Source organism: Pyrgilauda ruficollis, unplaced genomic scaffold (genome assembly GCF_017590135.1).
Source record: "Pyrgilauda ruficollis isolate IOZ18807 unplaced genomic scaffold, ASM1759013v1 scaffold11, whole genome shotgun sequence".
In the NCBI taxonomy this organism is placed as follows: Eukaryota; Metazoa; Chordata; class Aves; order Passeriformes; family Passeridae; genus Pyrgilauda; species Pyrgilauda ruficollis.
The window spans coordinates 5,516,214-5,544,096 of NW_024509210.1; the positions used below are offsets into that span (position 1 = coordinate 5,516,214).

The window sequence follows — 27,883 nt, forward strand, 5'->3', positions numbered from 1 at the left end:
TATGGTCCTTTCCATACTTAGCTTCTTTTCCAACAGTGGTTTAAGAGATTATTTTAACCCATTCTCAGCTGACTCCCACAGAGCTATAGGAGATTATTATGAAACTCCTGATTTTCCTTTAGCAGGTTTCATAAGAAGAATGCAGAATACAAAGCAATGTTTTGAAATTGAAATGTCTTATGGGTAAGTCAATACATCTGCTTTCTGATACTTCAAAGTTGTTTACTCTTTGATGTGCTTTTCAAAAGTAAATACTGGGAGGAGAAGGTTTAGTTCCCCAAAAATGGTTGTTCTAGAGATGTATGAAACCCACATCATGCCCACTTTGTCATTTTCATTTTCCTCTTCTCTAAACAGCAGCATTTGTATAGCTGAGTTTTCTTCCACAGTGACTAAATCCATGAGATTGTACTTCTTTCCCCTGAAAGGAAAGGGAAAGAGTTCTATCAATAGTGACTTTCAGCTTTTTGATGGTGTCTCTCCTAGTTCGCTCATAAGAAGTGAACAAAATCCTTTTGCAATTCATAGCAGTCAGTCCAAAGTGGAGCTGAGATGAAAAGACCGGGGCACAAAGCACTATTGAAACAATTCTTCCCCGTAGGCCCTCCAGCAGTTTTTCCTTTGGTTGCAATAATGGAGGGAACCCAGCAAGGCATTTTTTGTCCTATGTAAATCAATTCTTCCCTATGTCACAACAGAAAAAGCCATAAAATCAATAAAAATGTAATGAGCTTATTATTTTGAGGGGAAAAATCAGTGGGTTCCAGAAGGTCTGGGGCATTGTTTTGAAGTAAACTACTGGAAAATTTGGTCCAACTGAGGTTTATTAAAAGGAAGTTTATTAAAACTAAAAATTAACATGATAATGACTTCTGCAGCAGACAAATGTTAATCATGAAAAAAGTGAGGAATTCAGGCTGGTAATAAACTTCCAGAAGAAATACACTGTTCAAAATCCACAGTGTTTTTATGTAAATGAAATCATAGTCATCAGAGATGGACAGGAGCTGTTACAGTCTCTCCCTTCACCCACCACAACAGGATATTGTCTCCTAGCAGAGGACAATATTAAACTGATAATATATGCAGCTAGCAATAAGGAGAAAGAGGAGAGAAAACATTTTCAAACAGGAAGCATGTTCAAAGATATTCCTAAAGTCTAAGGAGTTCTATTGCAACTTATTTCTGAGGCTTTAAAAATATTTAAAAGCATGAAACATGCAATTCTTTCTTTGTCATGAAGGCTATTGACACTACCGAAAGATGGAAAGAAACATTAGCAAGTGCTGCCTGTTTCATATGGGTCACAAAAGACTGAATCTGTCAAGAAAATAGGTCTAACTCACATGTGCTGTTTGATGTGCTAACAAGGAGTATATAATATGTGTCACAAATAGCTTGATCCTATGCTTCAGTCATGATTTTGTTCCAAGCAGTATTCTTCAAGACTGCATTCTGCACTCTTCTGCATTCCTTTCCACTTTTAGAGGGTATAAAAAGAATACTTCCATGACTAGAAGAGCTTTATGAATCCACAGCATGTTCTCTGTATCCTTCAACTCCAACATGTATTAGAGATTAGTTTGTATCTATAAAAAGAACTACAGCTGTTCATGCTCATCTACTTACAAGAGACTTGTAAAGCATATATTAATTAGGGAGAAATTGTTTGTGAGCACTTCAAAACCCTTGTGTGTACTCTCTGTGTAACTAACAGCTTTGCCTTCCTTCACCTCTGCTATGTCTATAAAAATCATACAGGGGAAAGCCTAGAAAATTCATCTCACCTGAATATCTCTACAAGTGGTTCCACACTGTAACCCCTGTGGCATTTGGAATAAATCATTATTAGTTCATATTTCATCTCATCCTAGCAGATTTATTTGTGTCCTGTATCCTCCACTTGGCAGCCATTCTCTTGGTTTTGCTGTCTCTTTACACCCTTCAACACAGATGACTGATTGGATTAAAATAATTTAGGACTAAGATGATTCACGTTTCACTTAAAGTCAACTGTACAGGCTGTTCTGCAGAGACCGCCTGTAGCTTACCATGCACTTGGACATGTTCCAGTGACTTGGAGTGTGACAGGACTAGGGCAAATCTGAGACACTTCCCTGTGGCCTTTTGTACTCCAGCAGCTGTTCACAGCGCAGGCTGCTGGCAAGAGCAATAGCAAGCAGTCCTGGGAGTTAACAAAAAAGCTCTGCCCCTTCATGGGGGCACAAACTCAGGCTTGGGTCACCAGTGAAACTGTTTGGTCTGATCATTTAAGCAATTCTGCAAAACTGCTGAGCGATTGTTCACTAGTGCTGGACCTTCAAAGGACATGCCAAGAGCCACTGTAATGAATGGCTGCTGCAAGCCAAGACTGAAGGAGTGTATAAAGCAGCAGCCACACATTGCCAATCTTTCCAATTTTCACATACAACCAGGGTTTTCACATACTCCATGTGTTTTCCAATTTACGATCACATTCCATGCTTTTGGAAACATTTTTATACCCACTATTCAACTAAAAAGTGTCATCATAGAATATGACATTGAGTATTGAGATTTCACACATTCTCAAGTAAGGATAGCAAACAGTATTTTCTTTGAAGTCATGTGCAAAACCCACAGCAAGCTTGACATTCAGAAGTAAACAAAGACACCTCCAATGCTTTTTTGGGTGTTTCTAGAGCTTTAGGGTGTAACATGGGTAAGTCACCACTCCCACGTGTTCCTATTTTCCTCAGGATGCTTGGTGCCATTTTTTCCTGAGGCCATCCCAGGAAGTCCCCTCATCCTCTGATCCCTCAGTGAAAGGTGCTGCTGTCCCAGTAACTCTGACAGGGCACCTCTGCTGCTGAAACCACTGCTGAGAGAGGGCCCTTATCTGCAACTCAGTGTTACCATCACACAATGGTATTTCAGTGGCTGGTAACAAGTATTTCTGTTTGTAGCCTTGGAGTTGCTAATGTCATAGGAATGTTATAAATAGGTTTACATAAAAGTCTTGAAACAAGTAAATAAATTCTTATTAGTGTAATTCTGAGCAACTTTAGACATGAGCCACAATCCTGTAACTAAATGACTATTGTCCTCCCTTACCCCCTCGAATTTATAACCTAAATGCTCATTTTCAAACTTATGCAAACTTCACAGTTGACAAGATTTACAAGATGTCCTGTTTACTTCCCTTCTATGGAGAACAGACTGAGCAGATCATCAGTATAAGCTTAATAAAGGCAGAAAAGTTTATCCACAGCAAATCCAGCTTAGCAGTCTGATACAAACCAGATATAACTATTTTTTGTTTTGTAGGAAAACACTTATTCTAGTTACAGCAGTTCTGGAAGCACCAGGGCTCTTCTGGAGACACAGCATAGGAATTCTGTATACCCAGCTTGCAGAGCAAAGAAAATGCTGCAAGAGTCACATCAGTGTAGGAAAATGCTCACTCACTGAATACAGAGATCACATGATACTAGACTACAAAGACTCAACTCTTTTGGCAACGAAATTGGCTCTCAAAATTAACATTCACGTGAAACTGGGGGTAAATAGTAGGACTACCCCAGTGGCTGGGAAAAAATGGAAGGGGATTCACCTCTTCAGAGTGAACTTTTCTTCCCTACCCTTCTGCTTAGGAGTTTTTTGGTTTGGTTTGGTTTTGGGGAGATTTTTGTGGGGTTTTTTGGGGGGAGAGTTGGGTTGGATTGTTGTTTGGTTTGTTGTTTGGATTTTTTTTTTTTTTTTGTGGGGTTTTTTTGTTTTCTTTTTTGGTTGGTTTTTTTTTTTTGGTTTTTTTTTTTTTTTTTTTTTTTCTTTTTTGGTTGGTTTTTTTTTTTTTTTTTTTTTTTGTTTGTTTGGTTTTTTTTTTTTCTTTTTAAACTCAGACAAACACCTGTATTTATGTAGCTTTAGTACCAAAGGTATTTTCAGTCACTTCCAGGAAAATCTTAGCCAACCCTTGCCAAGGAGCTTTATTGGGAGAACCCTTTGAAGAGCCACTTTCATTTGGCTCACTGCAACCCATAGTCATAATCCACCAGATCTGACTCAGAAGCACAGCAAAAATGGCCTAAGTAGGTCTCCTGATGGTGAGTGTAACTTGGAGGATAGGTAGAATGTGTAACTTGATCAGGCTTGATTCAAGCCTCAGGTACAGTGTAGAGCAGAGGGAGCTGCAGCTCTGGTTAAGCTGTGCCAGTGCACAGACATAACCTGAGAGTAAAGCTCACCATGCACATAAAAAATAAACATGACACCTATGTAAATAACTTGCTAAGGGGAATTTTTGTGGGGCATGTTTTACCCACAATGTAAAAGCAAAGCCATTGCTCATTTCTCTCAACATTTACACTTCCACAAGTGTACAAGAAGATGGTTTGGAAACAGACACAAAAATCTGAGACTACATCATTGTATAGCACACAGCCTCCAATGTAAAGTTCTGTAGAGGAACATTTCCTGAATAGCTGTGGGACACTTATGGGCATACATACAATTGCTGCAATGTTTTCCACTGACTGGAAAAATAAAAAGGAAAATCTATACCCTTCCACACAGTGCCATGCCTGAAAGGTTACAAAGAAAGTGAGTCTAATGTATCAGTATCTCTAATGTAACAGCATTTCCTTCAAAAACCTCAATACTTCAAAAATGTATTAAACACACCCAGATGCACCCTTTGCTGTGAAACTGGTGAAACCACTTTCTTATTAAGTTTTTCAGATGCTTAAAGTTAATCATATGCATAAATACTTACACAACCCCTCAGGATACACAAGTGAAATGAAGGAGTTAAGGGTATGTTAGGTCAGTACTAAAAGTTAGTGAATCTTAAAAATATTTTTCCAGACCAATATTTGCTGCTAACACCATGGAACTTTACATTAATATTTTTTTCTAAGTTTCAGATTTTTTAAAGCCAAGGCTAATAGTGATAGGTGAGCTGAGTTGCAAATTTTATTTGATGTAGAAAGCAGCAAGCACTTTGGTATGCAAACCCTTACCAGGAGGAGGAATGACAGTCATGAAAAAATGAATACAAGTTTGAATCAGAAGTTCAAGATTCTGGGTTTTTGTTTTTTTTCCATGTTTCATGTATGACCTTGGGAAAATTACCTGATCTTCTCATGTCTAAGTATTTCTGCCTGTGAAATAGAGATAATATGCTCTTCATCATCATGTGCTACTCTCAACCAGCTTTTACAGTTTGTTCCAAGATTCACAACTGGAAATAATTTTTTCCCATTTTTTTTTAATTCATGTTTTCTTCCTTTACTGTACAGTTATCAAAACATCTAAACTACACTGTCACATATGAAAGACACAGATTGTTACTGAAGGGGATAAGGCATTCTTTTTCTCAACAGAAATAATTTACAGATGCCCACCACACAGACTTCATTTGCTGTTTACAGGTAACATGAGTAAAGTAGAATCAGGCATTTTATTGTTAAGTTGTAACTAAGAAAAATATGTAGCATGCAATTGTGTATATGTTTTTGATCAAAAACCCTATATGAAATAGAAAGGTTTGTCCCTTGAAGTTAGCAAAGTCAAGGTGGTAGAACCATTTTTAGGGTTTTCTGCTTTTTTAATGGGGCAGAAAGTGTTCATGGAAGAAGGGAATCCTTGACCAGCAGTGCCATCCAGGAAACAGGGGTAACATAAACTGGGTGAAGCACTACAAAATCAAACCAGCAAGATTTCCACAAACTTCCCTGAATGCTGCCTAGAATGAAAATCAGTGAACACTGTATGGTTTAGCCAGCTCTGAACATTAGATAGTTTATTCTGCCCTGTCCAGACATTAGTTACACTTCCAGGACCAACTTCTAATTTCATGCACAAAAGAGCTCCATTAATACAAAAGGATTTAAATGCGGCACTTCATCAAACTTGAACTCCAAGAACTGTTAAGAATAAAGTGAGGCTCGCCATGAAAGGAGGGAAAGAAGGCAAGAATAAGACTATATTCTTAAAAGAAGCATTTCTAGTGGCTGGAGCATGTGGCTATTATCACAGCATGCCAGAATCTCTAAGGTAACTGTCCAGTGCTGACCTGTGACTCCGAGGAAATCAGTTCTCATCAGAGTCCCAGCAGTATTAACATACACTAGACTGGTCATGGTTATAAACACATAACCGCAGAATAGAGCATATGACAATGTTTTCAGTAATACCTCTTCCCTTATTTGTCTGTATTAGATATGCTATGCAAGTTCACCTTTAAAGAAAAAAGAAAATAAGAAAGGTTTAAAAACAAACAAAGAAAAATTGGTTTTCTCTTTGCAAAAAGTTTCAGATCTAAACTTACAAGTTCTTTTCCAGTGTGACTGCTCACCTTCATCCTCTTGTGCAGACTGCAGAAATGCTGCTTAGCTCAATCCACATCTCTTAGGGATTCTTCTCATTTTCCCTACTTCCAGCAATGAGGAACAAGTCAACTCTTCTCTAATTAACCCACAGGGCCAGAGGGAAGGCCCTTCCTTACACTTTCCATGAAGCTGCTAAGAAATAGCTGTTTGTCCCTTCACTTCCCTTTCAAACCCTGATCTCTTGATCAGGACTCAGCTCTTCTACCTGCCAGGTTCTGCAGTCGAGCATTCCTTGACACTCATCTCATGGACAGTCCTGCTTTCAAGCCCTCCCAGCAGTATCACCATCTTCTTCTAACTTTTAGTAGTTCACTCTTCTAGTACCCCCTTCCAAGCAGCCCCAATGCCCTCAGGTGGCAAAACCAGCATGAATTAAACACACTTCTCTCCTGGCTTTTAAAGGAACTATTTATGCTTCTACCTTAACACGTAAACAGATGGAGTCTGGGCTTATAATAACCCTCCAACTGTGATTTAAAAATATGAATCCTTTTGATGCTGCTGTCCTCAGCTGAAGCCTCTGACAGAAGCACATGGCAGAACCCTTAATGTGTATTGATAGATCTTATTCGAAGTGCTATTTTCCAGATTCACTTGTTAAAACTCACTTTCTGTTGCTGCTCAGTGAAGTAAGAAGAGAACTTAATCTGATGAAGGACAGAGCTGGGGTAGTAGCATCAGGCAGATTGGTGGTTCATCACATTCACTGCATGGATTCCTTTTGAAAATCATTCCTCTGAAAAAGAAAAAGCCACACCAGCCTTTCAGGTTCAGGATCATTATGTTCAGTTAGATGAGAAGTAAGTTTCACACAGAAAGAGCTGCTCTCTTTAGGCACTGTAGATACCAGGTTTTTTTCACCTGAAGAAATTAGAACCATGTAAATTCCATGAAACACGATGTGAAACTCCATTTCAATAAATCACACCCACTTTAATTCTTGCTTTAACCCAAACTGTAATGGTAGACTATGACTAAAATAAGAAATAAGAAAATACAATTCAGGATACCCATTAGCAATGCATCAAAATAAAATAACTGCAAATAAATCAGGGAATCCAAAAATTTTGAAAAACAGTAACTTCACATGAAACAGGCATCTTCTCTTTCTGTTTGTAGGCCAGAAAAGGGACTCAGAGTTACCATCTTGTGTCAGATTTCTCCTTGCTCCTTTCACTGAATCCTTCATTTTCCTCACATGCAGGAGCCAGACCATAATGACACCAGAGACAGGGCTAAGGAGGCCATAGCTCATGTTACAGAGCTGCACCTTGCAGATTCCCTTCATTGTGCTGTTTTCTGAAAGAGTACCATCACAGCTGAACCTGCTCCATTTTCACTGGGTCACAGTACAAAGACAGCTGCTTCTTAGAGCAGTTCATGAACGTGGCAACAGAGCGAGCTGCCTGAATTCCAGCTTGTAAAAATAAAATTACTGCAGGAGTTTTCAAAATAACACAGCTGACTGTCCAGTGTCACTGGAAGCCATTTCTGGGAAACCCAGGATTTGGGGTTTAGGATCAGGGCATTTCTTTAGCCAAAAGATGGTCAAGGCCAGATGTCTTACCAGAACAGCCATACAAGTAGGAATGGCATTTACACCAGTAAAGACTTACAGCAAAAGGATTTCGAGAATTCAGCCATACAAGGTGGATCCTGATGAGAACTGGGTTTCTCATCCACTGCTTAAGGAGAATTCTCTGAACAGAAATCATGGTAATTAAACAACTTCATGAGGATCATTAATAAATTCTGAATCTTTCAGTTAAAAACCAAAAAGTCCAGTGGCAATCCTCTACTAAGCACTTTGTGTCTGTGTGGCTACTTGCTTACGATTTTCACGATACTAGTATTTATTCTCCAGTTTTGTATCTCAGGACTAGAGACAGAAATTTGAAAAATTATTCTAGTGGCCCAAAGGACATTCAATTGAACTTCAACAACTGAAAATCTTTGTAAGACCCAAATGTGACACTCACAGCTATAAATATACAGTGTAAGTGACACCACAGTACACTGAAAATGTTGGTTGATTTGACAAGTCAAGAGGACCCCTTAATGTTTCTGTTTCAACATGTGACTAACTTGCAGGCACTTGTCTTTCTCTGCTTCCTCCTTCCAAGAGCTAGTGGCTTGATTCCAGCAGAATTATTTGACTTCAGTAAAATTTGACTGTTACTAGTTTACTTGATTGAAACTTGAAAGAGCTCATGAGTGGAAAAAAGCTCATCACTGAAACTTTTATTCTGTTCCCTTTACAACTTATATCCAGCATGTAAAGGAAAGGGCTGAAGAACAAAATAACAGAAATGGAATAAAGAATAAGACATTCCTGCTGACTTGTCTGGAGTTCTATTCTTGTTAACTCATGCACTGTTTTAAATACTGGGGGAATTGAAACAGGTTACTTATACAATAGGATCCTGAATTTGCATCACACTTGTCCTCCCAGAGCGCACTGAAAATCAGTTGGAAAGCTTGGCTGACCCTAAACAAGTCTTGAATTACTGAAACTGCCAATAAAGCTACAAAATAAATTTATTTTATTTATTGTGATTGTACAGATACGGTCTAGAACATTTTTCTGACATGGTGTGCCTTTCTTTATTAGTCCATTGCTCTGCTTACTGCCTGAACCATTGTGCAAGGACAGAGCTGATTGCTCAGTTACTGTCTAGTGAGTTGTATATTTAGCACTTGACCATCAAGGCATTCTTGATCTTTCTTCAAGGTTGGGCGCTGCGATGCCAGAAAGAAGAAAAACATATACCAGCACTCAGGCTCCAGCAGCAGCTAAGTTAAACTTAGCTCACAGTTTCCTCAGCAAAATTTATCCCAGTTTTCATCCCAGTGAAAACTGCTTCAATAAATCAATGGGCTCAACTGAAAAAAATCATCAGCAGCTCAAGGCACCAAGTAATCAAACTGAACAAGACTGCTACTCAGCTGACACTGCGTTAAGTATCAAAGATGGTTCTGAGTCAGAGTAGGGCATTAACTCCTTCTGTGCGTTGGGCACTTTGATTTAGCGCAGTACCCAAGATTATCTGTAAAAGGTCATATCATTTACTCTTGGAGTGCTGCAAGGCAAATTCAGGAAGGTTTTGCATGCTCAAACAGAAGACTAACAGTGCCTGTTGTAAGAAAGATGCAACGATGGATTAATGAATCTTCAATGGAGGGATGCAGAGAAATACCAAAGGAAACAAGTGGGAAGAGATTCACCTTTCCCTTTATAGGAAGAGCCTGCATTTACAACTGAGTATTTACAGTTAAACAATGAGTTAGAATTAAGAGGACACCATTTGTTTAGCCAAACTAACTGAAAATATTGATTTTTAAGAGTATTCCAGCTTTTCTTCTATCTAAAATCAGTGCACAAGACATTTGTGCTGACATTTTGAGGCCAGATTAGCCCAAATTTATCATGAAAGTGGTGAGGGTTGTAAGTCAAGCAGCATTTCTGGGGATCATCCTGCTGACAGTCCCTCTTCAACTACCTACTGCCATAACTCTGTTTTCATCCCATACCAGCAATGTTATGCTAATAATATAGCCCAAGGAAATGATAGGAACAGTCCAAGGAGGTTATCATGTGGACAGCCTTCTTCTTCATGTTTGAGCAACGCTCTAAAATTGCAATTCACAATGTTCTATTGAACTGTATGTAACAGCTTCACATTTTGATTATTTTGTTTGCATGTTTGTTTGCTCTTGTATGTGGGCAACACTAGGAAGCCTGCAAAATTATTTAGTAAGACTGAAAATAGGAATGATGAGTCTCTATCTTACATGGATAAAATTATTAAAGTCACTAAAAATATGATTCTCATCTGAGCTGTGCTTGCCACACGTTCCTAAGATTTTCTGCAAAAGAAAATAATATGGGAGATCCAAAATATTAGATTCCTTTGGCAGCTTTTTTGCCAATGCCAGAACACAATCCCACATAAATCAGACTGTTAACTGGACATATCTAAAGTCCTAATTTTAAAGAAATTCCTCCTAGTCTTTTGTCAGAAGGGAATTGAAAACTGTGAGTTGTTTTATAAATTGCCCATTTATTTGCCAGTGTCAGAAGGAACAAACCACTGACTCTCCTGCCCCCTTACACAGCATGTGCAAAGAACTGGGAAAAACAGAACTGCTAAGCAATCACAAATGGAACAGCCTCATTTACTGGAGCTGTTACAGTTTGGATAAATGACAGTGCAAGTGCAGGCCAGATCTACACTCTGAATGTTCTGTCTGAACAGTCACATCAGTGTTGCCACAGAGAAATAACACCTACACAGCCCATCCAAAACAAAGGCAGTATCTTCTTCCCAGTTACTTGTCCCTCAGTAGGGGCTCTCAGACAGCCACACTCATCACTAGTTTATTTCTGAACTCAGAACTCCTTCAGCTGGGCAGGGAGTGAGATGAGATGTCAAAAGCATTATTCCAGGAGAAAGCATATCCATACTTTGTGCTGCAATGTCTGTACTTTACTTGATAATTTTTCTAATATCATCACTGGTGAGGAGCCACTCAGTACCTGAGGAGGCCAGCCTTGCTGGGTAGCAGTCATTATTTTAAGTTTCCATCCGTGGTGGTTGCACCTTCAGTTTAAAATTACTGCAAATAAACTGTGCAGACAGCTTACTAAAGTACCTGATAAACCTTATGAAACCATACTGCAGACATTTATGGAAAATGAGGGGCCTATTTACAAGAAAAACAATATTTCTGAGACTGATCTGAGGCTGAACAGCTGATGAAACAGTTTGGAAGATCAGATTGTGATTAGAACAAAGGATAAAAGATCTTGCAGAAAGCCTTGCAGAAAATTAGCCCTTGACAGAACTATCTGAGTTTTCCAGTAAAGGAAATTGACCAGGCTGGAATGAAACTCATGGGTCAAAAGCAAATCACACTGAGTGAGTCACTGAGGAAAACAGACAGCTAAATCTATCAGTAAGCTACTTTCCAGAAAGCAAATAGGATTGTTTGCACAAGATGGCCCAGCCAGTGTAGTCTCAGTGCTGAGCTTTTCGTAATGAGTGGTGACCCTGATGGTGTTTCAGGGAACTATTCCAAAGCCATATTTCTGAAACATCATTTAAAATACGTCTTTAATACTGTCACTGGTGCTTTCTAGAAAAATGGGACAGAGGATTTTGTCCCTCCAAATGGCAGGCACACGTTTCTGGGAACAAGCCTGCAGGCTGTTTAGAGTGCTGAGCAAGTAGAGCTCCCTTACTTTCAAGTTCCTCAGCCTTGAGAGACCTATGGAGAAACATACAAGCTTGTGTATTTCATCCTGTTTCAAACAAAAACAAAGTCTGAAGCAAAAACTGATCCACCACTCATCAGAACAGGATTATTGGCCACTTCCCAGTCATCCTTGCTGATATTTTTTACCAGGGAGCGGAAAATCAGGTTATTGAAAGCCTTGGAAAGGTTCAGTTTTAAGTCCTTAAATCTAAATATGATTTTTTCTATCACACATAGAATGGGATAATCTAACAGAACATCACGAAATAGACATAATTTCCCACCATCTGGATCATGTTTTCCAGCCTAAATCACCAAATATGCTACGTTATGAGGTTGCTCACCTCATCACAAGAAGCAAAACGTTTCCATTGGGGATATAAGCCAACTTGTCAGTAGAATATTTTTGCTACTACTATTAAGTCGCAATCCATATGAATATGAATTTTGGCCAAAGATAAATGCAAAAATAATTTAGATTAGTTTTTCCCGGCCTTGTCTATGCATCCTGTACATTGGACTTAAAGCGCAAAGAGACTTGAGGTTCCGTAAGACGAGAAACACTGAACATGAACTGCGAACCTTTTAAGGTAGGACCTATTTCTAAGTAGGCAGGAGCCGAGAAGCTTCTCAAAAGGGCCGTGTACTTCAGCGATTCCACTGCTGCGTTTACCGCGGCCCTTTCGGCCCCTCAGCGCGGCGGGGCCGTGCCGCCCGCGCCGCCGCCCTGTCCCTGGTGCTGACCGGGCCCTGCGGCCGCTCGGCACAGCCGCTCCGCTGCGGAGCCAGCGCGGGGCCCTTCCCAGCCCGGGGAATTCCCGCTCCGGGGAAAATCCCAGGGGGCTCCGATGCCACGGGGTACCGCACGCGTTTCCTGCGGTTCAACGATTGGGAACAGGCTTTTCTTTTTTTTTTTTTTAGATTTTTAACAAACTCATAAAGCAGTGTCTCTGTCATTGCACTGAGAAAACAGCTGACTTTCTTGCAGGCTGCTTCGGGGAGCATAACATAAAAAGCCAAAAAAGCAAACCAAACAGAACTGCTGAATAAGGGGATGTATGGAGCGGGCTGCCTGGTCCATGACAGCACTCAGCAAGACCATGTGAAGGCACCACAAGGCTCAAACTCTTAAATCATCTCAGCATCAGTATCCTGGTGGGCAATTAAATTGTTCGTTCTGCATTTTGTGTCTTCCAAACCCTTTGTCTTCTCTCGGGACGTCGTTTTAACTTTTCCATTTAACTAAAACGACCATTGCTTAGCAGCACCAGTGAAATCAGTGGGGGAAAACAACCTCGCTTCCACTTTTCCTACGGGTCAGTGAATGAAACCACCGTTTTCACTCGTGTTCCGGCAGCGAGCGAAGGGGCTGAAGGCTGCGGGCTCCACGCCCGCAATTCATTAACGCACAAGGTTCAAGAGCTTTTGCTGAACTTGGGCAGGACAGCAGCTCCTCCCGGCCGCCCTTGCCGCCTTCCAGAGCGTTCCTGGTCCCACCCGCGGGCGCAGCCCCCCCCCCCCCGCCCCCGCCGCCACTTCCTCCCTCGCATCCTTCCCTGAGGGCTCAGACGCGGAACGCCCGCCCCCCGGGATACCTGCTGCCCCGGAGCTCGGCCGAACCGCTCCCCAGAGCTCTGTGTAACCTTCCCGCTCTGCCACCACGGCCCCGAGGTGATCTCGGCCCAAACTCGGATATTTACACACCGCCGGTAGCGGCTTCTCGCGGATCGGTCCCTGCGCCACCGCTTGAGGCAAATCCCCTCCCGCGGCGGCTCGCCCGCCCAGCGCCCCCTCGCGGCGGGACGGGGAGCGGCCGCCTCCCTCAGCGCGGCCCGGGCGCTTTAAAGGCTCCACCTGTGGGGCAGCGGCTCTTCCCTCGTCACGGGGCGGGAGGGTGCCTCAGCGCTTCCCTCGGCCCCGGTCGCGGCCGCCCCCTGGCTGCGGGGCCGATGTCCGTGGGTGCGGGACCGGGACCCACCCGGCGCGGCCCGGGCTGCGCTGCGCTGCCGGAGGTGGCGGGGGGCGGCCGCTCGGCCCGGAGGTACCGGTGAGCGAGACGCTGCGGTGCAAGGTGGGTCGCGCCGCGACTACAGCGTGTCTGTAGTGGAAAATTAAACCCCGGACAGCCCTTACTGGGAAGGCAGAAGTGAGTAGGCGAGGCTGAAGTGTAACTTTTGGGAGGCTGCTTAGTTATCTTGCACCCTTGTGGGTGTGTAGGCGCACCGCTACATCAGCGTGCTGTGGTGATCCCTGAGGAATCTGCGATGGCCAAATGACACTGACGGCGCAGGATCCTTCTCCTAAAGCTCGTAGTGCGCTCCCCGCGCTGTGCCGCACCTCGGGCTGTCAGGAGGCAAAGCCTGCGCTCTAAGAGGTCCTGTGACCTCGGTGCCAGAGCTCGGCCCCTGGTCTGTGTGGCGCTGACTGTGATGTGTTTGGATTTTATTTCGTTCGCTGTTTTCTCTTTCCTGAGGCCAAATAGTCAGTTAGGTTCCCTTGCAACAAGGCGCAGATTCCACTAGTCACGGGATTGCTGTAAACTTCCCTGATTTCAGCCCAGAGTTGGAGAACAACAATGAAAACTGAACAGCAACACATATTGCAGACTTCTTTTTCTGCCTCATGTACATATATCAGAAACATAGCCCTGTGTTTTACTCCAATTTGCTGCTATTGACTCATTTTCTCACCTAAAGTGGGTAACCTAAGTGCTTGGTTATGTTTATAAGTAGGAAATTATTTAAACAACAGGTGCTTAGATGTTCTTTACCTTAAAAGAATAATTTATCTTACCACAGGGAGGTAAGTACCATAGAAGTCTTAAGTATTACATGGTGTAGTGAGTGTCTTTAAAAACAATGACTGAAAAGCTGGTAAGATGAGAATGTACTAACATACACCTAAATCTTTACAGTCTGGAAAGTTATCTTCCCCTTCCCTTTCATGGTGAATCTGTCTCTCCACAGGTTTCCAGTTTAATACAGTTACCAAAAAATCTTCATATCTTTAAAAGTTTAATTCTGACTAAACTGGGTTGTATACCAAATCTTTTATGGTAGTGAAAGGAGGTTGGTGTAGGGGAAAAAAAGGCCATGCAGCAGAGGAAAAAGGTGTGAAATACAGGCTGGGTTTTTTCTTTTTTCTTGATAAAGATGGAAACAGTTATGGTGAAGGATCTAGAGGGAGGGGTAGATGGCAAATTCAGTTAATTGGTAAAGAGATACTGGCAGCAGCAAACAGCCAAACAGGAAACATTAGAGCTGCATTTCTGCAGGTATTATATTATAGAGAAGGAAGATAATATTCTATCATTATATTGCTCTAGCATATCTCCCCAGCATTATCAGCTTTTTCTGGAACCCACAAAGCACAGTCTTAGTAAGGTATTGACAAAGCAGAATGTGGTGAAGCCAAGTGTGATAGAAAATTTAGTGGCTTGAGAAAGATCAAGACTTAGGACAGCTTGATAAAGGAGCTAAAATGATCTCAGAAGTTGTAAGGTCTGTGAGAATTGAAGGATTTTAAATCAATAGATGAAACAAAGATGAACATGGAAGTACAAGTAGGATTAGCTCAACTTAGTTCAGAGTTCAGCAGTGAAGGAAAGGAGATCACAGTGAGCTCTTTTGCAGAATAGTCTTACTTTGGAAGCAATATTGAACTTGTGGGGAAAAATGTCTTTGCTCTTGATAATTAATTTTATATTCAGTTGGCCACTGGCAAGGTAGGAATTCAGAGCTTTTTTTTTTTGCTTTCCATCTCTAATATGTCAGTTTCAAATTCCTTAGCACTGCTTAACTAATATATAGTAAATGTGTACTATTTCCTCCTGTGGATGACAATGAAGATCAGTCCCCAAATACAGCTGTTGATTTCATGTGAAATGTACTTAGCATTGGATTGATTCAAAACTTTGGAAAACTCTAGGATTGCATATATTGAACAACAGGTTCAAAGCTTTGGTTTTCTTCATGCATGTGTTTAGTGAGTAGTTTCTTCAAAGGCTCCATTCACCTCACTTTCCCACTTTTCTGAAGGATTGTAGGTAATTGTACTGGGGACAGTACAGGAATCCATGGGACAAAAAAGGTGTGTTTGTCATACAGCTGACTGCTGCCTTCTTGTACTGCTGCTCCCTCAGGTGAGGGAGACTGAAAGAAAGACAATCTTTTTGCCTGGTTTTTTTTTTTTTTTTTTTTGGTTGGTTGGTTTTTGTTTGGGTTTTTTTGTTTGTTTGATTGATTGGTGTTTTTTTTTTTTCCTAAGGGAAAGTCTATCCAACTTGTTGAACATCTTTCTATTAAAGAGGAGATGATAGTTTATTCATGCATGGCACAAATTTTTCACTTGCCTAAACATAAAATACTGGAACCATGACCTTGTATGCATCTTTTTGTTTGCCAGAGATTCATAGTCTGTTAGCAGCTCAGAAGTCAAGCTCTCAAGCAATCCACTTCTGAAATCCTTGATGACCCAAATGATACAACCTTGTTGCTGCAGTAACAGTAATTCAAGTCTCCCTTGTGCCACAGGAGCTAAAATATAACCCCTGACTAATGTGCCCAGCTTTGTGAAGTAGTAGCAGCTTTAACAATTGGAATTTCCATTACTTGTTTCCTTCCACCTTAATTTAGCATTGACACTAGTGGCTTTTATTTCATTCACTTCATGTCTGTGCACTCCCGAGCATGCGGTTGTGGCTCTCCCAAAGCCAGTCCACTGTAATACGCACAGCATGGTCTCCTAGCACGTGTGAATTGTTTCCGCTGGTGTAACATCTCTGCTGGGCTTGTGGAAGGACAGCTCTGCTCGGGCTCAGAGGCATTTGCTGAAGGTGGTGGCACTCTCCTGTGCCTGGTACCCATCCAGCTTCCTTGCAACTGTTCCCATCAGTCAGCTGGGAATAGCCTGGGGCAGGAGGGGGGCTGCCTGGGGAGCTCTGGAAAATCCTCTGATTTGGTATGTGTAGAGAAAATGTCACCCTGAGCCTGGAATGTGTTTTTTGTTTAAATGTCACCCCTTACATCAGTGACCTCATCTGACTCAGCACTCAGCCCAGCTCCTCTCTGAAGGGAGGGAGCTTTGAACAAGTCATGGATTTTGACATAGCCAGAGAATGTAGGGAAGAAGGCACACCAAGAGAAACAAAATTTGAGCAAACAAAAAATTATTTTTGAAACAGACTAACAGGCAATTATGTAAAGCAACTTAAAACCTAATCTAAACATCAGAAGCCTCTGAAAAGCAAGGAAACTGACAGTTCTGTACACACAGTTTATTTCAGCCTCTGGTTTCCCAGAAGGTTTTGCTGAGGTTTGTGCTGGTAGCTATGGCAGCACTGTACCTGCTGCACTGATGTCTCACCTTTGAAAACAGGGCAGGGCTGAAACAGCCATCTGGGTGGATCACCAACTTTGTTATTTAGAGGCTGATTGTACTGGAAGTCTGTAGAAGGTGAGACCTGTGCTAAGGGTGTCCCTAACAAGTGGACCTGTGACTACAGCATGAGCTTCTGTAGCATTTTAGCTTCATTATTAGTAGCAGAGCTTTCTTCAGGCAGGCAGAGGGGATACAGACACTGAGAAGGCTTAGAGCAAGAAAACTCTGGAATATTCTTTATCTGAATTGTAACTGGTAGCGATAGTGCAGATGCATGAAAGAGCTGTGGTCCTGGTGTGTTGAAGGGAAATGTTGGCCAGGACGCTGGCATATCCTCTACACTTTCCTTTTAAAAATGCCAAGCTATGCTGAACATTTGTGCAGACATGGACAGAAACCAAAGGAGTAGGAACAAGTGACCTCAGTTTAACATTTCATTCAAATGACTGAGTCCCAAATGCAATGCCTGCTCTCGTTTCTTAGCTCGCCACTCAGCCTGAAGGATCTCTCAGATCCTTTCAGATGTCCTGATAAGAAAATAACATGTTAGAGATGTGGAAGTAGGACAGAAGCACAGTGTTTGATTAAACAACATCTCTGTTTCTTAGTGCTTAGCTCTATTCAGTTTGTTGTCTGGTTTTATTCTGTTCAGAGTTTTGCTTCCCCCCCCCTTTTCTGTTATTTAGACAAATAACTGAAGATTTAGGTATGGGAAGGTAACATGCACAGAATTTTAAGTCCATAAAACTGTGGTCTTTCTTCTAATACTTATTTATGTGATACTGTCTTTAGTAGTGAAGCAATGACTTGTTATGTTTATCTTACTCCTGCTTTTATTCTGTTCTCCTGAACTCTTGAAGTGGAGCCAAGAAAGGGCACTAAAAGCAACAGTGAATTCCTAGGAAAAAACCAGCAGTGAATTCCTAGGAAAAGTAAAAGTACAATGGGAATATACCTTCAAACAAAAAACCAGTACTTGATAAACTGGCAGGCTAGGAAACTCTGCCATTTTAAGTCCAACAAGTCAGTTTTGCCTCTCCTCAAAGTAATCATCCAAACATCAATGGTTCTGGACTCAGAGAGGACAGGTTATAAATACTCTTAATGTAAATGTACCTTCGAGGTATTTGTGAGACATCAAAACCCTGCTTTATTCTCAAGCTGTATCTTGCTATTTGCTTTCATTTTGGATGGGGCCAGTTCCACTGGCTTAGTGCAACTTTTATTTAAATCTGTGTGAATTGCTGTGGTTTAATGTGGATCTCTGGCTAAAAGAGAGGGTCATATGGTTTAGTCTAGTGCCTATGTGGAGATTTATTATTCCCTTGTACAAATGGCTTTTCTGGCACTGTGAATGCTAGACAGAAGCTTCTATTGCTTCATGGTTTTGAAAAATTATTGACCATCTCCTTAGACAAAGACTGAGTTTCTGGTAGTGTTTGCTCTCTGCTGTTTTGTAACCAGATATTTGTCATGTTTTAAGGTAGGTGTATTGGCAGGGTGATCAATGTTCAAGCTGAGCTGTCTCACTCTAGTGCATTGTGTGGGTTTGCTTGTTTTTTTGATTATCAAAGTAGAGCCCATGTTTGGGGGACATTCCCCCCCACACACCTTTTTAAATATAATGGCAATTTCTTTCTGACCAGAGGATAAGGGAGGATAAACACTGCAGAGATACAGAAGAGGGGTGAGTGTTATTTAATGTTTGTATCTTTACCCTGAGAGCAGACATTTTTTGTTTATATCTGCAGTTCTGCCAACAGCTTCTTCCCTACCCTCGTGCCCTCTATATTTTAGCAATTTCCAATCTAGGGCAGAAATGCTATCCAGCATTACTGAACAAGGGTTATAGTTTTATGGAACTCCTAAGAACTGGAATGATGTAAACTATGAAAAAATCAAGGAATTACTTAAAGCAGCAATTAGGTAACGATTTGTATTCTTAGACTTTAATACGAGCGTCACACCTTTAGAAGACTTGTATTGAAATGATGAAACAGGTATGTAGTGAAACTGTGCTTTTATGACAGAAATTATTAGAAGTATCCCATGATCTTTCTGTGTTCAGAAAAAACAAATGTTAATTTTTCCTAGGAAAAGCAAGGGCTGTGGAACTAAGAGCTGAACGTGAAGTTGTGGGATTTTTTTTTTTTTTTGGTGATGCTAAATACATGTAGTATATGCTTTTTTCAGTTTAACAAAGCATTGCAAAAGGAAGTTAACATTTTCGTGATGCCTTTTCTGCTATATATGTGGAAAGATTTATATAGAAAGAACTTCTATTATATGTCACAGTGCAAGATACCTATGTGCTGAAGCAGAATTTAAAAATGGCTTTGTAGTTGTTAACAGGTTAGTGAAGAGACTCGTGTGTTTGGGATTTTAGAATGGGATTTTGTTTGCTTGTTTTATTAAAACATGTGTTTTGTCCATAAAGTAACTGAGCAGCATGAGGGGCTTGAGGAGCCTAGAAAGATCTGTCCCCTTCATGGGGACTATATTAGACCTCTGAGTCATGAAGTCTTTGCATAGTAGGTGTCTGATTACAAACCTTTTATGGGCCCTACTCAGCTGGGATATCAGCATCTGCATTATAGCTCCCATCTATTCTTAGGTGGTATCAGAGCACGACTGAACAGGCAAGGCAGAGCGAGAATTGCTTTCTTTTATGTAAAACCTTTCCCTGCTCTCAGTCTGTTTTTTCACACTTTTTTCTGTCTGCCCCGTCCTTCTGTCCTGCAGTGCCCTGTTGCTGCCTGTGAAAGTGGTACAACATGGCTTACAGTGTGACTCTGAATGGACCTGGACCGTGGGGCTTCAGACTGCAAGGGGGCAAGGACTTCAACATGCCCTTGACCATCTCCAGAGTAAGTGTGCAAAAAAACCTTGTTGAGCTTGTTTGGGTTGGAAAGTAGCACATTTGTACACTTTGACCTGGCCTAGCAGAATTAAAGATCTTTGCACCTAGGTGTGAATAAAGACAATATAGTGTGAACTAGAAATGTGCCAGTTTGAAGTACAACCTGGCATTGATAATGCCTCAGGAAGACAGTTCCCGTTAGTATATTTGTATGGATGGTGACACTGTCTCTTTTAAATAAGCTTCCAGTTCTATTCTGTACAATGTTGTCTCTGTTTCTGATGATAGGGGCCTCACTGGTGCAGTTTGGGGGGAAGGGAATAGGACAACTCTGAATGGGAATATAGAATTATATTTCTAAAAAATAAACGCATAACTGCTTATAAGTATGTGAAGTCAGGTGTTAAAACTGAAAAAAGACAAGGATGTGTCCCCTCTTGTGATGGGATGCAATATTTGGATAAAAATTAGACATATCAAGCAGAAGACTCAGTGGTACTTAAAATACTGTCTTAAATTATGCAAAAGCCTTCCATTTGCAGCTGACAAACAGCATGGATTTAATAATTAATTACTTGGTGTATCTGTCAATTACAGCCATGTATCTCTGAGATGCCTTTTCCTTTTCTCTTCCCCTTGAAGCATTATTTTAAGGTGTTGCGGTTCAGTACTCCTATTACCTGAATTAGCTCTATTTCTTAAATATTTTTAACATTGAATGGTTTTCATGAAATTTGTGTTTCCCTTACCTATTTTTCTCTTGTAAGACAGTTCTGTGTGATTTTTGGTAGCTCCCTTCTTCTTTTCTTGCTTCTGACAGTCTCAAATCTGCTCCAGAATGTTCAGATCTTTCTGGAGAGGTCTTGGCTCCTCCACAGATCACCTGCAGAAGGCTTATTTTGCAGTACAGTGAGAAGAGAGGTTACTTACATAACAGTATGTAAGAGAAATACCAGAAAGATTTAATCAGACAAACAAGTAGAATGCAAATAAAAAGTCTGCTCCACTACAAAAATAAGAATAGTAATAAAAAGCCTCCTACACTGCTTTTAAAACCATGTTGTTTTTTTCATAAAGAAAAAATACAGTCTGTTAAGTTGTGGGTACGAAAGGTATATCTCTGCAACAAATGTGATTCAAAGTCAGTGGGTGAGCTTCTGAAATCTTAGCTACGCTATTTCATATTCATCCTGTGAAACTGTATCATCTGGTCTCCCTTGTTCTTATGCACATTATCTCATTCTTGGAAGACAGAGCCACGTTTACCTTAATATATGATGATGAGACATACTTTTCATAACTCCTTTTTCAGCATAGTAATTGCAAAGAAGGCTGTTCTGGCAGTTTTATCAAAAGCAAACAAGCAAAAGACAACCTAAAATACCGCCCATCTACAAAAATAAACTCCCTTCATAAACTCAGATTGATTTTGCTCCTGCAAATATTGTTGGTATTTCTTTTCTCATCCCACCCAAGGTAAGTACAGAGAGGTGTCATCATTTTTTGTCATCCTATTTTTGTAGGAGTTTTCGTGACACTTTGCAGCCTGCACTGTATGGTGTTGATTATTTTCTTCTAAGTCATTCAGTCATACCTAGAGTCTGTCAGCCATGGGCCAGGGCTGTAGCACTTGCAGTGTATGTGACACAATCAGTAATGAAAAGCCAATTGTTACCCAAAGAGCTCATTGTCTCAGATTGTAATCTGTGAAAGTATAGACACCATGCCCAAAGGCTGTATGATTCTAATGAGGCTTTTGAGATCATAGGAGGAGCAGAAGTGAAACTGCAACAGCTGAATTCCCAGAGGTGTGCAGGAATTAGCTCTTCACAGACCTGACTGCATTTTCAACCATAGCAGTGTCAGAAAGCACGGTTAAATGTTTTTAAACCCTTCCCACTGAGGCCCAGCTTTTAGCTGGGACTACAGCTTTGGGATGGGATTGGATTTTAGAGCCTGCCTTATGAGGGCAGAAGCAGACATACAGGAATTAACATAGCCTCTTTCAGGGGGAGCTGGGATAGTTATGCCTGCTGGTTGTGATGTTTATAATTGGAGCACAGTGTAATACCTGACTTTTGATGATAATCTCGCTTTTTCTTTATCATCTATCACATAAATATGTCTCCAAACAGATCAGAAATTTCAGTTATAAGTGAGTTGACCTATGAACTCAGCCATAATTGCAGTCTTATTGAGGTGGGAAAAGGGAAGCTGTACTTACAGCTACTCCTGGTGGGGAGGAGGGGAGAGAAGATAGCTGTAAGGAAGATCTTGGAAAGGGCACATGGCTCTAAATGTTGCTACAGTGGATGCTGTACACCTATTTATGGACTGGTTTTGATCCACAGCTGCCCTGAGATGAGATTAGACTTTCTATGTGTAAGATGAGTCCTAAACTCTAAATACTTCAACGTAAAGAGTATTATTATTGCTTTTAATGTGCCATGGCAGATGTGCCATGATCTTTTTGGCTACAATGTCCTTCTAAGCCTGCAGACTGGGTTTGCATGCAGACACGTTCATTGTGCTCTGACTGCCCCCAATTAATTAGACTGTCTGTGGGTGGGCCACAGAGAACAGAAGGGTTCCTCCTTTTTCATGTAGGCTCTCTGTTCTTCTGTCATGCTGCAAGAGCACTGCCTCTAAGCTCCTGAGCAAAATGATGGAAAGAGTCTAGCACAGCAGGGTTGTTCATCCCATCTTTAGTATTAGACCAAGATGTTTCCAAGCACCCTCTCAAAAGAGGGCACCAGTATTGTGCCACTATGAAGCTATCCCATGCATAGACATAAGTACCTGTTGACCTGCACTCTGTCAGCCAGCTCTATACAATTCCCACCCACCTCACATTTTACCTGGAGAACAGAGGAGAAATCCTGAAGATCTTTGAAACCTGCTGAGAAAAGCACAATGCAGGTTCTTAACACAGTGGATGAAGGGAATTAGGCAGAGCTGTTTGGCATAACCGTTCACTTCTAAAGAAATCTCTTAAATGGTGTGTCACTGTATTTTCTTCCATTCAGGTAGGCCCAGGTGATCAGCTCATTGCTGAATAGTCAACAGCATAATGCACAGGTGTCACAGTCAGTCAGCTGGGTGACAGGTGAAGATGTGTTCCCCTGAAATGGATTGTTCTGCTTATCTGTTCTTTATCTAAAAATAAATGCCTGACTAACATAGGGGATGGGAACAAGAAAACAGGAGACAAAAACAAGTAGGGAAGAGTTATGGTCGCTCTGCAGCTTTCACACGCCTTTAACAATAGCATTGGGAAATCATCTGTAAACTATTTTTCCAGTCCCCACCCTGCAGACCATTGTACCACCAGAAAAATTCTGTTATGAGATGTCAAATTCTGTTATGAGATGTCAAATTCTGTCATGAGATGTCATGAGCAGGTAGCAGACATAGGAAAACAGTATTGACAGACTTAATAAAGCTAAGCATCTGTCAGCCCTGCTGAAATGAATGAGACTTGCACGTTGTTGGCAGTGCTAAGCACTGCCACCAGTGGCATGATCATATACATAAATCTGGTCTTTCCAAATTGACGTGGGCAGCAAAGCTGTTTATTTTCTCTGACTGCTTGAACTGTCTGGAAGCAAGCAGAATTCATTAATTTTCTAGACCTAATCCTCTGTAAGAAGGCTTTTGGACATAGTTAATTATCTAAGTGCTCGGTTGCCATGTTACCTAAGATGGTACGATTGTGCATGGTTGGACGCAATAGCAGAACGTCTTCATATAATTCTGAATCTTTATTTCTGAACAGTAAACTTTTCTAGTGAGACAGGCTGGCTTGCAGGTGACGCAGTGAGCTGAAATGTGTGAAGGAGCAATCGTTTTCTGAGAGAGTGGAAATATTGTCTAAATCACTGTGGTAACTCATGACTGGTATATTCACTCTGTGGTTATCTATACAGTTATGAATTTCCTAATAGAGAGTTTTTTTAGCTGCTTGGGATCCAAATCAAAAGTCAGAGCCCAAAACAGGAGATAATGTTTAAACAAAACAAAAACATTCAAGAAGTATTTCTCTTTATTAGATTAGGTGATGAAAAGGTTGAAATCTGGTAAATATGTAAGTCCAGGGAGAGAAAATAGCAAACACTGCTACAAAAAGAATTAAATTAGCTGATCTGTATACTGACTCTGCTACAAGCAACCTGAAACAGCTTTTTGAATCTGGGGGAAAACCCTGGTCTAGCATTTTGCAGTCTGTCTCTGCAGGAGCAGGAAGGTTTTTTTCTCAGAGTTGTTAGGCTCTTTCCTTTTATCAGCATCTCTTGCTGATTGCTTCCTGTCCCTCCTCCTCTCCCTAGCATACATATGCCAACCTCTGGCTGTCACTGCCTTTGCTTTAGAGGAGCTATGTGAGAGTATTCATTTCCTGTGGGCTGTTCCATGTAAGTGCCTTACAACAGGCAGCTGAGGAGGGAAGGCAGTCCCTCTCCATTTTTTCATTTCTATTCTTGAACGTGGGGAAGCCTCAGATGATCTGGGTCAGGCTCTGTGCGTTCTGCAGCTGTCCTTTGAAAGGCCATGTGGTGCTTTACATAAACTATAATCAGAAAAATGCAGTTTACCTGTATTGAGTGAAGTGAAACAATTCAACAAGTTCTCTTGAAGTGCTGGTACCATATCACCTGTTAAGCATCCACCTTTGGTGAACCAGACTGCTGAGTAGCTGTCCTAAAGCTTCAGCTGAGGGTTTGAGGGGGGGTTTGAGAGAGTTTTTCTTAATCTCCAAATATGAAGTCCTTCACAATACCAAAAGCTATATATTAGTATTTATAATAGTTTATATTCTATTAAACTAACAGATAAGTCTGATGTCCTCTAGAAGTTTAGGAGTCTTCTTCTTCAACCATTACTCAGTAGAAATGTTTCCTTTGAAGTTCAAATGACTGAGTCAACTTCTGAGAAGGAAGTGAGCCATTTAATATAATGACTGTCTTATGCCTTGACAAGCTAGTAATTTCTTACACCTTAGCAGCTTCACATTCTTCCAACCTTCTTATAGTTTAACTCAAAATAGTTCCTTGTGAGTGGAAAGTTAAATACTTCCAGGCCAGATTTTCAGGACACTCCAAAACTTTACTGTTTTTTGATAGAACAACTATTCTGTGGGCATCAGCATTTCTTTGTGATAATCTGTTTAATTTGTTGATTACTTCTCGAATAACAGTCACCTCATCTGAAGTTAAAGCATTGTGAATTTTATTATGCAATTATTTGTTATATATACAAACAATGTCAGTATCCTAGGAGAGTGCCAGTTATCTGACGTGGTATGTTTGCTTTCAAACTAATTTGCAAGCCACTTCTGGTATGTTTACAGCTACATCGGAAATGATTGTGTTTCTGTGAGCCTGAGCCCTATAAGTAACTCCTCAGCCTCCTGATTTGGTATTGTTTATTTGAGATGTTCCAGTAGAAAGCCTCTGTACTATAAATGGCAGTTCGGTGTATGGGCCTTTTGTATGATAAGGTTGCATGTCTCATCAAACACAAGTGTCATGTCATTGTCAGACAAGAAAAGAGGGAGCAAATTCTATATTTGTGTTCCATTTAAATAATACTTGTTGGACCAGAGAAATGGGTCTTGGCACCTGGGGATCAAAAAATCCCATTTTATCAGGCAGGCAGTTCAGGTCTCTGAGTAAAACAGAGTTTTAAACATGGCTGTGTAGGTGCCCTAAGAGGTAAGGAGTTATTCTGAGGTAGACAACATTTTCTGTCTTGATCAGAAATACTGTGTCAGGTCTGAGAAGTAATCCCAATGGATGTTTCACCAGAGCCACTAACACTTTAAGAGAAGGTTTGATTTCAGCAAATACCCAATTTTGTATCCAAAGCAGTTCCAGCAAAGATGGGTTATTTTTCCCTTCTGGGTAAACAGTGATACTGGAAGTAAGAAGCTTTTGTTTTCTTTCCTTGCAGAAAATATTCTGAAAAATCCATGAAGTTTGTTATTGTAACTTTAAACTCAGGTTTATTTGTTGAAGAATGCTTTTATTACAATTTTATTTAAACTGTAGCATGATAACAAATAGGATTTGAATGCACGTATTGTACTTGACAAAATAACTTTCAGGAACAGCATGTAGCTAGCTGCATGGTCAAATGATTTCTCCTTTAAATCAAGTAGATACTCAGAACACAAAGGCAACCCCTCTTATTTGTTTGTGTGATTAAAGTAATCACTAAATACTAAGTCCACTGCTGAAGGTCAGGGGTATATTAGGAGTATTATGTGCTCTGCACAGATACTGTGCAGAAATCATATATTTAAGGCTATGTTCTTCAGTTCTATCTGGTTTGAATTTCAGGAGAAACATAACACCCTCGTAGAATATAGGCCAGATAAATGTGAGTAATGGCCTGTAATAAATGAGGTTCTGGCTTAAATGGTGTTAGATCGTCAGACCTGGTGTTCTGACTGTTCAGACACACAATACATATCTCATGGGTTTGAAGCCCTTTTTTCATTTCACCTCCTAAGTGCTTTTTTAATTTGGAGTGGGATTGTAGCTGAATCATCAATACTTGTGTGGCACTATCTGTGAAAAAAGCTCATTCTATGAAATAACTGGGCTGAGTAACATCTATGCAATTGCCACCTCAGTTAATAAAGTAACCTTGCAGCTTTCTTTCCTGCAAAAGAAAGGGAAATGCAGCTCTTCCCTTGAACAGGAGGCATATAGTGTTAGCTGTGGGAAACATGGGCTCAAAACTGGGGAAAACCGAGTTCACAGCTGGGGATAACAGCAGCTCTTCTGGTTTTATGGAGGAGGGAGGAAAGTTTTCTTTACATAAGGAAACAGATCCACAACTCAAATTGGTTATGTTCCTTTTTCCCTTAAGATTTGACAGTGTGCCCTGGCAACTGGATAATGTGGTCTGACACATTGTTCAGTCTTTGACCTAGAGTTTACTTGTATGAGAATATAGTTGATGTAGTATTTCAGGAAGTCCTCAGATTTACATAATTATTATTGAAGTTAATAATTTTGCAGATCCTTTAGAATGAGTAAGCATCAGGAGGTAACCATTAAATTATGAATTTAAAGCTGCTGAATTGTTTGTGCTTTATAATTAAAATGCACAATAAGCTTTTTTTTCAGATAAAACTTTTTATTAGTGTCTGATGTCTGAACTCTGTAAATGACTGTCTTAATAACACAGCAGATAACTCTGTCATTATCTCCATCCTGAATACATTATTGCAAAATATTTTCCAGCCAGTGAAAGACAAGGAGAAATTAGCTCTGCAAATATGTTATCATTAACTTCCTGTACTAGCAACAGCAGTTCCCATCTTGTTGTCTAATTAGTAGCATAAAGTGTATCTTATAGTATAACTATCAAAAATGTGGGTATTTAAATACAAAACAACACCAACCTTGAATAGCAATGTGGAAGTATGAAAATGGTGTACAAAATGCAATAGTCTTCATTATACTCTGGCTTTCACAGTGGGCTGGAGCTAGCTGAGAAGACAATCTCCTGTAGTCAGTTCGTGTGTAACTAGAAGTGTCTGCACGTGGGTGCCTGAGGTGCCACCATTTTAATGCATAATATAGCATTAAGTAGTGTCCAGTGTAATATGAGATAATGCTCTTCTTTTCCACTGAGTTTTGTTGCAAGATTAGCCAAATTATCAATGTGCAGGTAACTTATTAGTCCCTGTTGAAAGATCTTGAGAAGGGGGGGAGAGGAAAGAGGGAAATTTCAGCTGAACATGGTAAAAATCAATTGCAATTGCAAGTTTTGAGTATATAAATGAATTTAAAACCTTGTCTGGCAATGTCAGCAGTACTGTGCTAGTAGAAATGAATAATGCTAATTGGAAAAGAATGGTTTCTATGCACAGCATGTTAAAGAGCTGTTTCTTCTGTACTAGTGTAATTAAATCCTTAATAAAAAGGTTACCTGAGAACAAAATATCCAAATAGGCTTTCTGTTACAGCTGTCTAAACTCCTAAATACTAATTTGGTAGAAGTATGTTAT

At 40.6% G+C, this 27,883-nt stretch overlaps 1 protein-coding gene and 1 long non-coding RNA gene across 9 annotated transcripts in view; one reads left to right on the top strand and one right to left on the bottom strand.

Moving 5' to 3' along the window:
- Window positions 1-13,448, bottom strand: part of LOC121357903 — a 69,142-nt gene extending 55,694 nt beyond the window's left edge. For 2 of the 3 annotated variants that reach the window (XR_005955795.1, XR_005955796.1), the window contains exons 1-2: window positions 13,223-13,448; window positions 6,980-7,107 (exon numbers count right to left, since the gene is read on the bottom strand). This is a non-coding gene — a long non-coding RNA (uncharacterized LOC121357903). Of the gene's footprint in view, window positions 1-202; window positions 422-6,979; window positions 7,108-13,222 lie in introns of those variants that run through there. The other variant, XR_005955794.1, reaches the window with a different exon arrangement.
- A 111-nt stretch (window positions 13,449-13,559) lies between these two features.
- Window positions 13,560-27,883, top strand: part of LDB3 (LIM domain binding 3) — a 115,402-nt gene continuing 101,078 nt past the window's right edge. For 5 of the 6 annotated variants that reach the window (XM_041475546.1, XM_041475563.1, XM_041475570.1 and 2 more), the window contains exons 1-2: window positions 13,560-13,698; window positions 19,749-19,873. In XM_041475546.1, the coding sequence (XP_041331480.1) occupies window positions 19,781-19,873 (93 nt within the window). In that variant the 5' untranslated portion in view covers window positions 13,560-13,698; window positions 19,749-19,780. Of the gene's footprint in view, window positions 13,699-19,546; window positions 19,646-19,748; window positions 19,874-27,883 lie in introns of those variants that run through there. The other variant, XM_041475554.1, reaches the window with a different exon arrangement.